At 41.2% G+C, this 18,544-nt stretch overlaps 1 protein-coding gene across 5 annotated transcripts; it reads right to left on the minus strand.

The window, feature by feature from the left end:
- Positions 1-1,722: 1,722 nt before the first annotated feature.
- sh3d19 (SH3 domain containing 19) lies at positions 1,723-17,189 on the minus strand. Of its 5 annotated transcripts, none has more exons than XM_063218230.1 (17): positions 17,106-17,189; positions 13,500-13,539; positions 11,749-11,789; positions 11,595-11,640; positions 10,950-11,073; positions 10,494-10,647; positions 9,267-10,370; positions 9,018-9,116; positions 8,817-8,914; positions 6,824-6,867; positions 6,504-6,741; positions 5,224-5,287; positions 4,584-4,714; positions 4,393-4,448; positions 3,851-4,077; positions 2,702-2,745; positions 1,723-2,521 (listed from the first exon to the last, which is right to left on the minus strand). In XM_063218230.1, the coding sequence occupies exons 1-17, from the start codon at positions 17,173-17,175 to the stop codon at positions 2,336-2,338; spliced, it is 2,766 nt and encodes a 921-aa protein (XP_063074300.1). In that variant the 5' UTR covers positions 17,176-17,189; the 3' UTR covers positions 1,723-2,335. The 5 variants fall into 5 exon arrangements, with proteins under 5 accessions (XP_063074300.1, XP_063074299.1, XP_063074298.1 ...); XM_063218229.1 differs by having other exon boundaries at positions 8,817-8,908; positions 10,479-10,647; XM_063218228.1 differs by having other exon boundaries at positions 10,479-10,647.
- Between the last annotated feature and the right edge of the window lie 1,355 nt (positions 17,190-18,544).

Genomic DNA, 18,544 nt, shown 5'->3' on the forward strand with positions numbered 1-18,544 from the left:
GCTATAAACCAAGTAGCCCACTGGTTAAGGGCAAATAATGTAATTTCCATTTATTCCATGTCTTTTTTTCACATACAAATGCAAAAACATGAAATATGATAAATATCATGCTAAGTCATTGTAATAATAATAATAATAATAACTTGGTTTTATATAGCGCCTTTCAAGGAACCCAAGGTCGCTTTACATTGGGGGGGCGGGGTGTGTGTGTGGGGATTGGGTTGGGGTTGAAGGGGCAGGGGATGGGCCAGTGAAGTTAAAGTCCATATGCCTCTGTGAATAGATGTGATTTCAGGTGCTTCTTGAACGTAGCCAGTGTGGGGGCCTGGCGTATGTTGGGAGGTAGACTGTTCCAGAGCGTGGGGGCAGCAACACAAAAAGCTCTGTCACCAACAGTACGGAGTCTGGCTCGGGGGATGATGAGATTGTCCTTTTCAGAAGACCGCAGAGACCTGGACTGGGAGTGGGGTTGGAGGAGATCGGAGAGATACTGAGGAGCAAGAGAGTGTAGTGATTTGTATGTCAGCAGGAGAATTTTGTACTGAATGCGGGACTTCACTGGGAGCCAGTGGAGCTGTCTGAGTGTGGGAGTAATGTGTTGCCACCGCTTTGTGCGAGATATAATTCTGGCTGCTGAATTTTGAACATACTGTAGTCGTTCCAGGGCTTTCTTGGGTAGGCCATACAGTACCCCATTGCAGTAGTCCAGGCGGGAAGTAATGAAAGCATGGATAAGTGTTTCGGTCACAGTCAGAGAGTGAGGGCCTATACTATAGAGTCCAAATCTCCAAGTCAATAGCCTACAATTCTGTGTCACATCGCAAGTCATGCCTAATATTGCCAAGTCACGTCTTAAGTCATCAAAACAGTGGCTCATCATGTCCAAGTCACAAGTCAGCATCTCTGGTAGAGTGAGTGTCGGGACCTCTCCAGCACATCTAGAACACAGAGATTCTCACTGAGTTTAAGGGCTGGACTCCGTGAGGGCCAATCCATGTGTAAACATGGGGTCTCATGCTCACTGAACCATGCATTCAAAATTTGAGCCTGATCAATGTTTGCAGTGTCATCTTGGCATATGCTAGTGCCATCAGGAATGAAAAAAAATCTATTATGGAATTATCTGTTCATTCATCATCTGTTCAGTCATTTGGCCTAATTCTTAGAGCACTGTAGCTGAACCTAGACTTGAATTCAAAATTTTCAGTGATTGCTAATGCCCACGATTTGACCCTTCTCAAATAGACTCAACATATTTTATGACCATGGGATGTGTCTTGTGCATGGTATAATAAATCAGAAGCAACTCATTACACCAGAGTGGTTCAGGGGAGCACCATCACAGAGTTCAGACCTCAACCTCATTGAGAATCTTTGAGATGTGCTGGGAAAGGCATGTTCAAACTCTTATCATTCCTCAACAATAAAGATCATGGTGAAAACACAAACACTAGATGGAAATAAATGCAGACAGAAGATTGCTGACGCAATGAAACGCCAAATGTGGGCCATAGTCAAAGCTCAAAGCTTTGTTTTTGAATATCATAGGAATTCCTATTTCAAATGATTAGCATTATATCCTCTTAAGTTACGGTAGTCAACTAGTCTAAAAGCTGTAAAGTACACATGAGACAAGAATTCTATTTACCACAAGGGGGTGCTGCTTTCAAGAACTTTACATCCACCACAGATAGTCATTTTTAAATGCTGGGCACATTCATGTTAGTTGTAAAAATATTTATTTATTCTTTCCAACACTGTTCACATTCGAAATTAATGCTTACATATTGTGCCAGGATATCAGGTTATATCATCACTATCAAACACATTCACATGCACACACAACACAAACTTTTTTTCAAATTACACACAAAACACCAACATGGTCCTCCTCAATCAGGCAGTCATACAAGAGATATACAAACTTTGTTCAGCAGAGCATAAAGCAATCACCCTTCACACAGACTGAGATCACCTGCTACAGAAGATCCTCATGGAAATGGTGAGGTCCAGCATAACTAAGGACAACGTCTAAGGCCATTTATGTTCCCTTGCCTTGATGGGTACTTCGCTTTAGCAAATATCACTTTAGCAAAATACATCAAACAATGCACAAAATGTGATCATTCCAAACTTTTTGAAAGGGTTTGTCTATGATGAAGGTAAAATAATTAACTTAATTGACTTTTCTGGGAACTGATTTGTTACAATAGTAGAGACAACACTGACCAACTCTCTGTATGCATCTGTCTGTGAGAAAGGATTAAGCATACATTTGTGAGCAAATGAACACATGTGTTATGACACATGGCTGTTATAACACATTTCACTTTTTTTAATAAAACCGTACAAATGCTTTTGGGAAAAAGCCTTCTTTGTTGTTGACACGTCCACTGCACCATTCCTCATCAATGTGTGCGGTTACCAGGATACGGTCTCCCTGCTGAAAGTCAACCTCATCATCATTCTCAGCGGTGAAGTCATACAAAGCCTCTGCCCACTCAGTCTCCTCCTCTTCTGCCTATGGATACAGACAACAGGGAATTTGCATAATGGGAACACGCACACAGCTGCCTTACAGGTGATTTTCCTCTTTTATTGTAATTATTGCTCTATTATTGTCTACACAGTAATCAAACATAGGCTAAGGTGTAAGAATAGGCCTAGTTGTGATTGGCATTACATTCTAGTGCAAGTTTACCTGGTTTAGTTTTGGATCCATTGTAGGAGACGCTGACACCAGACCTGTTGAGTCATGAATGTCAAGTCAAGTAGGTTTTATTGTCAATTTCTTTACATGCACTGGTCATACAAAGAATTTGAAATTACATTTCTTGCTTTCCCATGCAGACATAGACTAATCTAGGTAAGGACATAGACAGTATAGACATAGACAGTACTTATACATGGACATAAGACAGTATGGACATAGACAGTGCTCATACAGACATTTAAAGTGCAAGACTGGACAACAGTTGTGAAACACGAAGAAAATAATGGTTCATTTCACACTAATTGTATCTCAAATGGAGAACTATGCTCGCCTGTGTAATTTCGACTAATAACTTTAAAATGGTTACTCTCAAAGTAAGTCCTAAATTCTGACAATTCGAGACAGTCTTTGCATTTTATCCATTTACGATTATTCTGCATCTGGGTGTTTATGGGTTGGATCAATACTCCTTTGTAACACAGACACATCACAAAAGTTAGATGCTGTTGTGTTATCTGAAGTGGGCATTGACTTATTCGGTGCATTTTGCAGATATCCCGACATTCATGGACACTGGTAAAGGTTTGTTTTTGCTACTTGACAATTAGGAGTACCTGCTCCACTCCACTAGTAGCCGCCGCCAAGGGGCATCCTCCAAAGGAACATGCCCAGGGCCGGATTAATGTACAGGCTAGATATGGCTACAGCCTAGGGGCCCCACCTGCCTGGGGGCCCCTGATAGGGCAAAAGTAAAAAAAAAATGCAGGATTGTGACAGGATGCAATGCGAAAAAATCACGTGCCATGTAGCCTTGGGGGCCCAGACCATTTTAATATGACCCTGAACATGCCCTGCACTTTATGGTTAGCCATTACCTGGCCTACCTCTCTTGCTCTTTTTTTGTACTTCAACATATTTGTTTTAATCCCTGTGTATCAGTGCACTTTTAACTGTTCAAGGTTTTGTCATCTTCTGGTATGTGCCTCCTTTGATTTTGTCTTGTCAGGTTGTTATGTGAGAAAACCGAAACAAGTTTCCCAACAACTGCATTTTTGGCTGCAATGGCTACAATAAACTTGAACTTGAGCTAGTAGTGGTTGTGATGAGTGACAAAGACAGAGAAACCATTTTTTTTACCAGGTAGGGCAATCTTGGTTGAACCGAAATTTGATGTTGTTGGAGCCGGCAGGTCTTCTATGATGTCCACGAAGTTGAGTGGGAAGATGCCCACATGAGTGCCAAGTTTCCCCCGTGCCCACTCCTCTCCGATATACTCCTGCAGCTCGATCACATCTCCTTCACCAAAAGTCAGCTCATCACACTGCTCCGCCTCAAAGGTGAATCGTGCTACACAACAGGGTCCTCTGTGAATAACACAATCATATGTATGTGACACTTCTGTGACATAGACACTGAAAACATGATCCAAAAAAAATAGAACGTTTTTGCCATTTTTTTCATGGCATTCATTTCTAAAGCACAATAATACCAACACAGAAAAACCATTGTCCATGCTTTTGCTGCCAATATATTGGCCATTAGTGAAGAGTTTAGTTTTAAAATCATATACTGTATGTACACAGGTAAATGTTTCATAGTTGATGTGTGTGATCTAACATCTGCGAAGTCAAGTTGTTAATACAGTACATGATGACTGTAATTCTGAGGAAACGCCTCACCTGCTGAGACCTGCTGCTAATGTTTTTCCATTGGTTTCAGGTGAAGGTGCAGCTGACTGAGAGATTGATACAAGGAGAGAGAAAGTGGAAAAGAAAGACAGACAGACAAAAAAGTGTAAACAAAACCATCTCTTGTACTTGACAGAGGCTGGACAGAGTAAAAGTCTTATTTGGTGTATTTTTGCCCTCACCACCACTTTTCCATAGCTGATTGGGAAGTAGCCTGTGACTCCTCTGAGGGTACCAAGGTACCATTCGCTGTCTAGCTGCTCCACCTCACATACCACATCGCCTGCTGACAGTCGGAGCTCTCCTTGGCTCTCTAACAAAACAAAACAGAAAAAAACAGAACAAGCCAGATACATTATGTGAAACAAAATCCACCATCAGCGAAACTTGTCATATTCAATGAGTAGTAGTAGTAGAGTAGAGTAACTTTATTAATCCCCAGGGGGAAATTCAGAGTATGGATAGACTATATGCGTGGACTATAACAAAGCTAAAAATGAGTGATAGATGTGGTAGATCTGGTTATGTTTTACAGGGTTTTTAAATACTACACAGTTGCTAACAGCTGTGCATGTCCCTTAGATCTGCCTATATGCATAGACAATGTTTGAAAGGAGTCAGTTTAGAATGTACCATATCCTTGACAACAAACTTTTTCCACTCAGTTACAACAAGTGAATGGATGTTTTTTCATGTTTATTGGAGTGAAAAAACCCAAATGAAATTTGAAGATCCTCCTTTATGAAATGATACAGCATGTGTACAGAATATATGGAACTTTTTAGCTTTGCTCTGTCAAATAATCCCACATTTTGCATGTACCTGGGATAAAGTCAAAGAGGGCCTGGACCTTCATTCCATTTTGTGAAGGCTCGTCGGGAATTTTCTAAAATAGGCAAAGACAAAAATATGTTCCACATTAAATACATATTACAACTGATTATGCAAAATCTACATTGTTGTTCAAATTTCACAGCGCTCTTTCACAATATGAGAACTACAGGTTATTGGTGAGTAACCCTGGTTCTCTGAGGGTAATGAGCGAGACATCTCACTATGGGGGTACACCTGTTCCGTGGCCATTTGCTGAGACTGTTTTCAATCACACCTTTAGGCCAATAGCTGGTGCAGGTGGGAGTCCCGCTTCCTCCTCATGTACAGCTGTGCCCTGTCAGATAACTTTGTAATTCTTATATGTAATTTCCTGCATTTTCACGCATTCTAACATCCCGTTTCCAGTTTCAGCTTAATAGGAACCAATACAAATCCAATTATATTTATTATTTAATTACAACCAATACCAATACAATACGAATAAGAAATATTAACATTTTATCTCTATATATATGAGGTCTATAATATATGAGCTTTATCAAATGCCTGTTACAGTACAAATTCACAATTTATAATAGAAGTGTGATGTGCACTTTACTACATATGAAGAGTTCAGATGCAAAACCCCCTAACTCCGTTTCTGAAGACCTACACTTCTATATTTTTAGAGAACCCCGTTGTTGGTTTGGTTTGCATTCATGTACTTGATAATACATATAAATAGTTATATTACATAAATAAAATAAAAAGTATGCAACTTTGATAGCTTTGTATTAAATAAAAAATAATTAAGATTATTTTCTGAAATGGCACTTAGGGGGTTTTGCATCTGAACTCTTCATATATACAGTATAACAGAGGGACCATTGGGTTAATGTCATGCAGGTCTCGATTTTGCCCCGAGGGGCGTAATTGCGCATTTCGGTTAATTCATTGAAAAAAAAAATAAATAAATAAAAATATATAATAATTTTTTTATTTATTTTTTTACATCCGGGCCGGATGGAACCCTCTGGCGGGCCGGATGCGGCCCGCGGGCTGTACGTTTCACACCCCTGCTTTAAAGTATACTACTTTTTGCAAAGTGGACTCCACCTGGGAATCAAAGACGCATGTTTTTCCCCATTCTAACAGCAACATTCATTCAGCTATCTGAATATTTAATGCAACATTATGAACTTAGATGTGCGACGAAATATTTTTTCCTGTAAAGAGGGATAGTAATGTAGTCTCCTAAGCTTAATCAAAGACAAAGCCCACATACTTACTGAGTATTTGTTATAGAGTGGGTGTCCTGGCGTAGGTCTTGGAGGTAAAGTAGGTCCTTTCTTAGATGTTTTGGTTGATTTGTGATCTTGATGCTGAGGTTTATTTGATAATGCACCTTTAACCTCTGATGAAACAGACAGAGGGCACTGAGAAGCTTCTTTTCTTGGAGGAGGTGGTCGGTCTGGCCCCACCTTCGCTTGAGGGGGACGAGGAGGCAGCACCTTGCCACCTGCTGGTCTAAAAGATTGAAAAAAGGTGTTTAACCCTATAAGACACAAAGAAGTATTCATTCACTGTTTTAAAACACACAGAAACGCACCTTGGAGGAAGTTGTAGGTCAGACGACTCATTAAACTCCTGTGACTTTAAGCAAAAACAACTGGGTTAAAGACTGTTAAAAGCACTGTTAAAAGTAAAGAGTAGGCCATGAAAGACAATTCCATGCTATACAGTAGCCTGATGGTATAATCCACTGTTGTGGCATGTCTGGCATACCTGCCGTACTGCATTCCCTTGCCTTTCTGGGTGCAGGATGCTATATCCCTGGGGAAGGTGTCTATCCTTTCTGCATGCATTTATCAATAGCAAGCTAACTACGTACAGTAACAACTGATTATGCCCTTACCAATCAGATTTTTTTCCGCACTAATCAACATTCCTTTATATGTAGTTTCTGTTGTCTACATGTTGTATATCCATAAGTTTGATGACGATGCGGAAACTACTTGTAAGGAGAGAATTATACCTTCACCGCAGTTATCAGGGGATATCTCCATGTGCTCTACACTCACTTGATAACACAGACATATTCACCACACTAATTTGAATGAAGCTCAGTGGTGCCCAACTTTTTGACAAGCCAGATCTGTATGAATCTTCACACGCAACACTAAAAAATTGACTGACTAGTGGATCTGCAGCATTCACTTTCAAAGCTGTGGTACAGTTACACTTAAACCCATTTTAGCCTGGAGACACATACGCTGCATTCAGGCTATTGAGATTTGAGGGTTTTTTTTAAATTAAAAATTGGTATGTTTGAGCTGAATGAACACATTCTAATGCAAAATGAGGATCATAGCTTTTAAATGCAACTTATTTGATGTTTGGCTGTGCTTCGGAGGCTGCGATATTTAGGATTTAATAGGCAGAGGGCACCCTTTCCCAAAAAGGGCTTAGGCTGAAATGGGTTAAACAGTGGCTCAGGCTCACACAGCAACTGTATACTCAGCAGATATGCAACCATGACGACATCCAATCCAGTGATAGTGAGCCATCAGCTGGCCAGAGTCTTCTGTTTACAGAGGGAAACAAAGCTGCCTTTGTGAGAGTCCAGGGGTGTATTCCCATATGCACACTCTCCTCCTCCACTTGTGCTTGTGACCTCACCCCGCCTCCGTGGAGAAAACAATAGCGTTTCCCAGCTGTCAGCCTAGTGACAACAACTTTTGGGGGACTATTTTTCACCATCCCAATTGCAAATGAGAAAATGACATTAGAATTGTGCTTTTGCAAGATATTGAATCAATTTTCTGTCATCAGTGACATCATTATGAGGTCACAAGCAGGCAAGTGAACAAGGGAGGACAGAAGTCCACAGATTGGAATACACCCCAGTAGTGGGCAGGTGAAAGGGATGTCTGTTCAAGCGGTTCGTAGGATTTCAAAAACTTTTAGCAGTGACATGAGGTCAGCATGACAACAGGGTCAAAGACGTCTTTGTCATTCAGTGTTACGGACACCTTCCGCCGACTGTAACGGCAAAAAAAACATGATTTTTAAATTGTTTCAAGTGAATGGATGACAGCCGAGGCTTTCATGAATTCCCTGTAACAATAAATAAATAAAAAGAGTCATGTTTTTTTACAGTTACAGTCAGCAGAAGGCATCCGTTACACTGAATGACAATGCCATTTTGCACATCTTTGACCCAACAGCATTCCTGAGGGAGCCGTCTTTATACAGAATAAAACCTCTTGAATCATTCTCCCCAGGTTCAGGCTTGCTGCATCGTGTGCACAGTTTTAGTAACTGCACACCACTATTTACCTATACAGTACTGTGCACGCTCTGTTTACATGAACGCATGAAATTCTCATTTTATTGACACATCTATTCTCATCCGCAACACTTTAGAGGCTTTATAGTTCAGAGCTTTGCGTAGTTACTGCCTTTTTGCTTTGTAGGACAGAGTACTGACTGGAAACTTAGTGATTTGTAGATTGAATCAACAAGGACACCATAATCACTGAGATTATTTTCTAATCTGGTCCTGCATGACTGAGGATATCTGATTGTCTAAAAGAAGTTACCTGCGATCTGAAGCTGTTTTTTTGGCTGGAGGATGGAGGTCCACCTACAGGCTTCTGAATAGGCAAGGGTGGCAGATCATCCTGGAAATCATCTGTGGCTGAAGACCATGTTATAAAAACAAAACCATACACAAATAACACAAACTGGAATCAATTTTATCAGGGATTTATATAGAATTGCAATGTCAAATCTTAGTGTACCTTTGGTGGTACTTGGGACCCTGATCATTGTGGGCTTGCGTGAGATCCCAGCACGACTGAAGGACCCCTCTACTCCTTGCACTTTCAGTGGTGTTGGTCCTGTAAGACACTTGTGCTTGGTAAAGGATCATAGAATACTTAACATTTTTCTCTGAAGGGCATATAGTGTTAAATATTAGTCACCAGTTTTCTTTTGCTTGTACTTTTCTTTACAACTGTTACATTTTTTATGGTAATAGGCCAACTAACCTGGTGTGGAAGAGTTTGAACAGTCCATCTCTTGTGTCCTTATACAAAACTTGGGGGTCTCAGCACCGGGACTTTCTGAGGACAGGCTGGTGGAATTGTGATTGTTGTTATTAAGCGCTTCACGGGAGGGCTTGGTAAGAACTGGTGGTGGAGCTTTAATTATGTGTTTCCCTTCATGAGGAGGAAAGTTTTCATGATTTGTCTGCAGTGTAGGGTGAGATGGAGGCAGGATGGCAGTCTTTGGAGAGGGCAATAAAGAGTCTTGCTTCTGGAAACTTGGCTTCCTAGGAGGCAGGGGGCGTGGGGCAGGGGAGGGAACAACAGGTTTTTGAGCCGAAGTGACCTGCTCACTTCCTCTGTCATTGTGGTTTTCATCTACCTGTCTCTTTACAGAGGATCGTGGCACTAATGCTGGTTTAGGTGCCACTACTGGGGGCTTGACTTGTTGATTGCGTGGCTTTGGTACTGGAGCTGGAGTAACAACATGGTCATTTGTGGTGACATGGCTCTCAAAGGCTTGGATTCTACTGTGAATACTCATTTCGTCAAAGTTGTTTTCACTTATGTCACTCCGCTTAGACTGGCAGCCCTTAGGGACACTGTGATCAGAGGTGTCCGAACTGAAAACTTCCAGCAACTCCTTGAAATAGGGGCTGGGAGCCAAATCCGTGCTTCCTTCAAGAACCACCTGGGTGACTTCACCACTATCTCTCATACATGCAGGAGTTTGAACCTTGGTCTCTGTGTCAACAGGTTTACTGGCTTTGGTACGAGGGCACGGTACTGGTCTAGGTCTCTGTTTTAGGAGAAGTGTGGAAGGTAATGAGGAGTCAATACTGGATATGTCAGGTGCAGTATTGTCAGAAAAGCTGTAATCCACAGAGGTGCTTAATTCCAAGTCAAACGAGTGGAATGCCTTGAGGGACTTAACTGGACAGTTTGTTGTAGTCCCGTGAGAGAGGCTGGTTGGATGAATATTTGCACAGCCAGTGTCCTCTTTGTGTGTTTCATTCACAGACAGTTCAGATGACAGTTGACTTCCCCTTGAAACTGGATTTGGCTTTACAAACAATGGAGGTCGTGGAGGTTTCGGAGGCCTTTTCACTGGAAAAGTAATGGAATGCTATTATTCAGGTGTAGTATACATAAACACAGGTATCTTCCAGTCTGTAATCAACACGACAACAGAATAACGTCAAGTTAGGCTCTTACATTTAGATGGTTCACCAATGTTGGATTGTGTCGAGTGACCAGGTGAGCTGTCTGCAGAGTCTGTCTGAGTGGCACTTGTGGTGGTGTGGGACCGGCGAGGGGGAGGTGTTGGTGCAACAACCTGCTCCTGTGTTTTTTCCTGGATGACCTGATCATAAGAGGGTGGAGGCTAAAGCACAAGAGAGAGCAGTACAAGCAGTATTATCATCCCAGTCATCATACACAAAGGCCCTATAGGTTCCGGTATTCTTTGTGTCATTTTTTTGCATGTCTGTCAAAATTGACAATATCAACTAAATATGAAAGTAAGCAATTGCATCCTGAGCTTCTCCAGCAGTGATATGAAAAGCACTGCCCTGCCCAGTAACCAACCAAAAACAATACAGGAATATTGTGGAAACAACAAATGATAGTGTATTTAATAATAAAATGCAAAACACCAATTACAAAAAAATCGAAAACAACACCTACCTTGTCAGCTACTGGGATGTCAGCAGCACCCCAGACCAGCTGAGAAGAGGGAAGGTCAGGGGTAAACCCCTCTGCGGGGAACCAAGACGCCAATGGCTGTGCTGTCAGGATAGTTATCTGTCTGCTACCACATGAAAGTCAAAATCATTTCACAGATTAATGTGGCTTTTGTATAAAGTTTTATATTCTAATACATTTCTTCACACTGTTAATTTACATAATATTGATCAGCAGATCAACAACTTCCCCGTACATTGCTTTCATCTGAAGATTGAATAGTGTAGTGCTGATAAGATGATATAAAACATATTGAGGCATGTAGCACTACCCTGGAGTAGAGAGTGCCTACACTATACAGTCCTTCCCCTTCCCATAAGTTTTGTCGCCTATCCATATTGTTGGAACAATAGCTAATAACCTGACTTTCTTTAATCAATTGGCTTGAGAATTCACTCATATGAAACAATCGTCTCAAATGAGGTTTTATGTACAAAAATAAATGTGTTGCAGAGAAGAAAGATTAATCACTTAATGAATGCAGAGGAGCCAGGTTTTGGAAAGACAAAAGTTTTGCCCACTACAGAAAATCGTGTAACAAATGAGCATTTTGGCCTAATTTTGGCCTTGCGTGCATGTATGGCAAACCTTGTGTCTCTTGTGTTGTGACTCTGGGGAGGGAGCCTTCCTGGGGCTGTAACAACAAAAATATCTATTTAAATAAACTCTGTATAATAGTTAAGTCAATACGATGTGGACATTGTGCCCTCTGTGACAAAACATTTAAAAATCTGCTACTTACCCCTTTTGAATGCAGGCCGTATAGAGGTCAGTGGTCTTGAGCTGAATGAGATGAAAAAGATGCTTCATTCACCATGCTTCACGTGCGATAATATGTCATCATAGCCGATTCCAACTACCTGTAGGCCTACATGGACAGTGACCTGTTGTGCTAAGCAGATGTCAAAGCCTAAAATTATGTCCTGAGGTTAAAGGGACAGTTTGGTCAATTTCAACATGCAGTTGTAATGCTGACACTACCCTGGACTTGTCAGTGCCTGAGATTTTTTTTTCTTCTTCTTCAGCTGTTTCCGAGATCCTGGTCATTGTAATGGGGGCAGCTCTCTGTTTACATTTCAAAAAAACATTTTTATTTATTCCCAAAAACAACCAAAAGGTTATAAAACATCAGCAGACAACTAGCAAACAGCAGTACCTTTTGGGAAAATATTTGGAGTTGGCCTATGTTTAATTTTTTTTAAATGTAAACAAACGCTGCCCCCATTAGAATTGCTCATATCTCGGAAAGGGCTGAGCCGAAAAATGTGGCATCACCAGGTACTGACAAGTCAAGGGTAGCGTGAGCAATACAACTGCATGTTGAAATTGACCAAACTGTCCCTTTAAGTAATGGCAAAGGAGTCAAAAGAGTTATCTTGTAAACAACTTATAATTTTTAACAGGCAATATGTCACTTTTGAGTGTAAGCAATCAAACAATGTAAGCATCAAATGTTCATGCTGCTGTTTCATTACTGTGTAGTGTGTGTACACCAAGACCGACCTACACGACCAGAGCGATGGAAGTTATTATTTCTCTTTTTTATGTGTTTTGGTCTTTATGAATTTATTCATGATAGGACAGTCAGAGATTGGATGGGAAACGAGTGGGGAGAGAGAGGTGGGGAAGGTTTGGCAAAGGACCCAGACCGGAGTTGAACCCGGGTCGCCGGCGTAGCAGTCCCGTGCCCTACAGTTAGAGCCACTTTAGGGCCAGAAGGCATGATTTCTCTATGGAGGGTGAATGAAAAGTCAGATAATATTATGGCAATGAGCTATGACGTGGTTTGACAAAAACAAATTGGAATGTAACCTACATATCTTCGAATGTCCCAGGCTGGCAAGCCAGAGACGTTATGCGATCACATGAATCACGTCTGGAGTGAATACAGCGAATTCATGGCGAAACTTCAACGATCTCGGTTACTTGGTAGCTTAGGTTGTTTCTGGTAAACAGACACAGTTACTGTTTTCGGCTGCATAGTTCAACAGTTAAGATATAATTAGGTATAACATGATTTTCTGTTTTGGGGGAATTTGGGGACATAGTCTCAGTTGTTTCAATAAGTTTATAAGAAAATGTTTTTAAAAAGCAGTGATACAGAAGTAGGCTCCTCATAGCAGCAGATACAAGCACACCTTGACCACCTTGGGCTTTCAGTGTGAAAATAACAATTATGACAACTGTAAAATCACTTTGGATAAGAGTGTCAGCTAAATGTAATGCAATGTAATAGTGAAATCCATGTAAATAAAGCAATCTCAAATGGTCTTTCAGGATTAGATTGAACAAACACCTAGTCGTAGTGTAAGAACACAAACGCTATGGGGTATCTACTCTCTGGTGGCTCATTAAATGAGACGACACCTCTGAGACCCATCCACCATTTTGAACACACTATTAGAAACAAATTGTCGTTTTTGTCAGTCTGGGATTACATTTTAAATTCAAAGCTTACATCACCAACACAACATTACTTTTTTCCTCTCATACCTTGGTTGAATGTGGTCAGGCTTACTCCTCTGTGATCGATCTGGGAAAAAAAAATGTGAATTGACATTTTGTGTACAGACGAAGGGAATTGGTGAGGGTTTGCCTTAAGGGACCTAGGATAACCATATACTTATCAGATCATTCAAATAGTTTCAAATCTATCCTGATCACACACTATCTGTTCATAATATCTGTTCAGTCGCAGAATTATATCGCACGTAAAATAGGAGACTATAATTTGTATTAAGCAGGAGTCCCCCAATATCTTCTTCTTTGTGCATAAAAAGGAGACATACTACCATTCTCTTCAGAGGGCTGTAAAAGGCATGCCATTCATTACAATCCAATGTTAGGCATCGGCTGAGGTGCAACTTGCTTTCTTCCTAATTTACATACTCTTTGTTAATGTGTGTTCTGATTTCGTGATTCTTGATTTACCAGCTCTGGGCAGAGTACCAGTACAAGTACACGTAGCTCTACCCCCATTACTGGACATAGAATGTTGAAGAGACAAACGTGTCTACCTCATCAGTCAACCAAAAGACTATGTCACACAGCTGTAGTCTCCACCTGTTAACAATCCACCACATTTGCTGTATCAATTACCATAGGGTCTGCTAAAACAGCCTCCCACACCAACTGTATGTTATTATCACCACACAGACTTTCCAACAGCATACATTTCTCTCCATTTGAGTACACCGACTTTTCACTGTTGTAGTTCATTATGGCATGAAAATACACAATTGTGAATGACAAGCTATTCAATCTGGACAGTGTCCGTACAACTTCAAACTTTCAATCCTTCAGTGTCCCAGTTTCTGGCATCTGACTGACATGAGCCATTGGCAGAATTGTGGAACAATCTGAGGGTATTCATAGTAAGGACTACAATCATCATCTTCAAACTCTAAGCTACAAAAAGAGTTCTTTCACATTCACCAACAACGACCATGAGGAAAAGGAAACTACCGGTAGGCTACTTGAAAACACACAAGCAGCATACTACTAAAGCACCCACAGCATTACAGGGTTGAAGGAAAGAGTGATGCAATCATAGTCCCCCCAATGACCATAATTACTCCTACCTTAATAAAATCACCACATTGACTTCTCCCACCATTTGGCTCGAACTGAATACTTGTTGAGTGTAAGAAACTGCCGAAGAACAAAGGTACTGACAACAACAATGACGCTACCTGTGTGGGTGGGGCCTCAGAGCAGTATGTTGACAGGGGCAACCTGATCTGTAAGAATGCAGTTCATCAGGAAGTTCTACTGACTCTCTACTGACTTTCATTTTACTACAGCTGAATCAATTCATAAGGGTTGTTTATACTGTCTATACACCCACTTGTGTATACACAAATAGTTAATGCCATATCATGTATTTAAAAAGTAAAAGTAGCCTACATCATTTCAAGTATGACCTTCCAGCTCTTGCATTCTTATCACTTGATTCAATCAGGAGACCTATGCCCTCCAATCCCAGTGTAGTTTGGTCAGGGGCGTAGCAGCAATATGTGGGCCCTATAACAGTCAGCTCCAATGGAGACCCCCCCCCCCCACCCCAGCCAGATATTTACATTAATCAGACAATAGGCTCGTTCGTGACAATGCAGTAAGATTTTTGCTAGGCAGTGGGCATGCGCACTTTGTCAGTTTGATGCATTGTGGTTATCTAACCAGAATGCGTCAAACTGGCAAAGTGTGCATGCCCTGTCTAGCAAAGATCTTACTGCTTCGTCACGACCGAGCCCACTGTGTGGGCTCCCTATACACATGAGGCCCTGGTGACTTCTTTACCCCCTGATCAACACCCCTGAATGCAGGATATTGTTGGATTGTGGCTGTTCTACTAAAAGAAAGCCCTAGTGTAAACCCTATGAAAACATTTCAAACATTCTGATTATTCCAATCCACAGGCCCGTTCTATCATCTCATAGGCCTATCGTTCCAAACTTAAAACTCATTAAATGGCCAAGCCTATTATATGATTGCCATTTCAGAATTGCGGGTAGATTTCGAGTTTAACAAAAGATTTTTTTATAAGTTTTTTTTTCTGTCAAACTTTTTTCAATTCTCATAGAAAATACTTTCAGTTGTACACTTCCAGTATTTGCCAAGCTTAAACATGCAATATCTGTATTATTTTATCTAAAAATCAGTGAACTACATTGTGTAAGTGTACATTATGTCAACTGTGTTATGGACAAAGTAAAATATCAACTTTACACCAATGCAATACATCTTAAAATCATGTCTGGCAGAGTATGAGAATGGAATGAGAATGACCCAGGTGTGTAACTGGCAATATCTCTGATGGCCTAGTTCATCAGTAGCCTGTGTCTATCATTAATTTCGGAAAACAGCATAATTTGATGAGAACATTGAAATGTTTAAGTGCCTTGCACCAGCTGCACTCAATAACGACACCCTGCCCATGTCATTTGCTAACACACATACTAGTTGGGTTTAGCTTTGAAACCATAAACAGCTGTGAAGAGTGGCTGAACAAACAACCGGGGTGACTCAATATCCCAAGGGAATGGGTGGGGAAAGTGTTTGCAGGTCAGCTGTGCTGGACAAACAGGTGTGTGCCCACCTAGAGGGAACAGTCATGTCCGTTCACATTTCCACTACACCAGCCTACACCAGTTTATAGTTTTCTGACTGCTCACTGTTGAATAGTAGGCCTAGGTAGAGCCTACGGCCTAACTAACTAATAACGTCCCCCATCGGTTTTCCAACTAACTGCAGAAACTCTGACATGTTACCAGCCCGTGTTCATAGCTGGTTTGATTTTTTTTCATGCTTGTTCGTCTATCTTTTGGGGTTTTTTTTGTTTGTAGAATAGTAGAGCCTAGGCCTAACTGACTGACCCCCAAAACCCCCTTGGGGACAATAAAGTTTCCAACTAACTGCAGAAACTATCAGACACACTGCCTTCTTCGTCTATATATTTTTGGTTTTTTTTATATGTTTGTTTAGTTGCTTGTTTGTTTTCTTCGAATAGCCAAGGTGATGAATGACTTACCTAGGCCTAGGTCTATATATTTTAGCAAAACCTTGACAAACACCTGGCTGCCTGATTTACAAAAACTGCTAACATGTCTAAGAAATGTTCAGGACGCGCAAAAACTCTGAACCCAAGTTACACAGCGAGGGGACTAGCACAAAATCCATAGACCTACGTCAGTGTCTGTAAACCCATTTAATAATGGCATCTCGGTTCGGTAAACATAACCCTGCGCAATGCGCATCTCCCAGTGCAATCTTTTTGCTCGCCCTGCATGCCACGCTTTTTATGGAGGTGTCCGCTGATGCAAAGTGATTTGAAATAAACATTTTAATTAACTATTTTGGCTGTATTTTTCTTTCATTGGGCAATCCTCAGATAGTTGTTAAAACCACAAATCCTATCATTGCAAGGTATCGCTCATGATTAAAACCAATAATCGTAGGCCTACAATCCTACTTCAGAGGTTTGAAGTCATAAATTGAAAATTGAGTGACAGGGGATTTTGTGCATGTGAATGACAATGAAAAAGGCTGCAAAATATGTTTCCCATGTGCTACGGAGTGTTGCACTCCAAAGTAGGTTACCTGTTGCTTGATTTCGATTGCGTATAAAATTGGCCTCTCTCCATTCTTCTTCGCATCTTGATTCGGCCATCAGATGGCTTGGGGTCCCGGTGCCTGATGAAACAGAAACGTCCTCTGACCTTATCGATAAAATCGACTGTCGACGGGATAGTACTTCTAAAAAAAATCGTTGTTTTTTTTCCAAACAGATCAGCAGGAGTAGGCCTATCGATAAAACTTCTGAATGACAGAGAACTCCGGGTGTCAGATTGGGTAGGCGGAGAAGCGCGACGAATGAGATTTTGGCCAGTCAGTGCGAAGATTGAGTAGCAGTCGCTTTCGCCCAGGCTAAAGACTGAGGGGTAGCCACGGAAAGGGCTGGGGTAGTCAATCATCCAAGAGAGAGAGAGAGAGAAAGAAAGATTATCCGTCAAGAGGCAGGCAGACATGGCCACACAGTTATGTAGGCTGCATGTTAGGATAGCCTAGCCTAATAGGCCTACACATTTTAAAATAATGGAATGTCCACTTTGTCTCCTGGCTGACTGAAGACTGTCTCCAGGCCTAGGCTACAGCATGTGTTGGCCTAATATGGCATAACATTTTGTATTACAGGCTATTAAAATGCGCACCAGTTCAAATGGCAGGCTTTCATGATGTAAACATGACAGCAAGATGTGGTAGGCTATGGTGACTCCTCTCCAGGAAATTGTTGGCATAAGGCCTATAATCGGCCAATCTCAAATTAAAAAGTCGGAAATCTATTGTAGTCTACCATAGAATAGAATAGAATAGAATAGAATAGAAAGCCTTTATTGTCAGTATACAACGTATACCGAGATTTTAGCTTCCCTACGTAGTGCACAGTCCTTTATAGATGAACATTGTCCAGTAAGTGTGTGTTCATTGTTGTAACAGCTTTGGGGAAGAAGCTGTTCTTCATCCTGTTGGTTCTGGCTGGCAATGCCTTGTAGCGCCTGCCAGAGGGCAACAGTGTAAAGAGATGAAAGCCAGGATGTGTGGGATCTTTAATGATACTCCTGGCTCTACTTACGCAGCGTGAGTTGTAGATGGTGGGTATGGGAGGCAGGGGGCAGCCTATGATTTTCTGTGCTGTTTTGGTCACCCTCTGCAGTCTCTTCCTGTCAGCCTACTGTAAATATTATTCCACCCCTTAAACCAGTGATTCTCAAAAAGACCGTCTCATAATCGCACCCCAAATCACAATTGTATAAATAGTCATTTAATACAAGTCTATAGTTTATCTTAAATGTAGGCCTGCTGCTGTACCAATTTTGTGTATTGCACTGTAATAGTGTAAACCTTTGCTTAAATGGTCACTACTGGATATTTTGTTACAAAAATCATTTGACTTCTGAATATCCCCAAAACACCCCAAGGCAGGGTAGCAGTTGATCCCCGCAGTGGCTCTCAACCCTTTTTTGAATTAACGTCCCCTT

This window comes from Engraulis encrasicolus, chromosome 16 (genome assembly GCF_034702125.1).
Source record: "Engraulis encrasicolus isolate BLACKSEA-1 chromosome 16, IST_EnEncr_1.0, whole genome shotgun sequence".
NCBI lineage: Eukaryota > Metazoa > Chordata > Actinopteri > Clupeiformes > Engraulidae > Engraulis > Engraulis encrasicolus.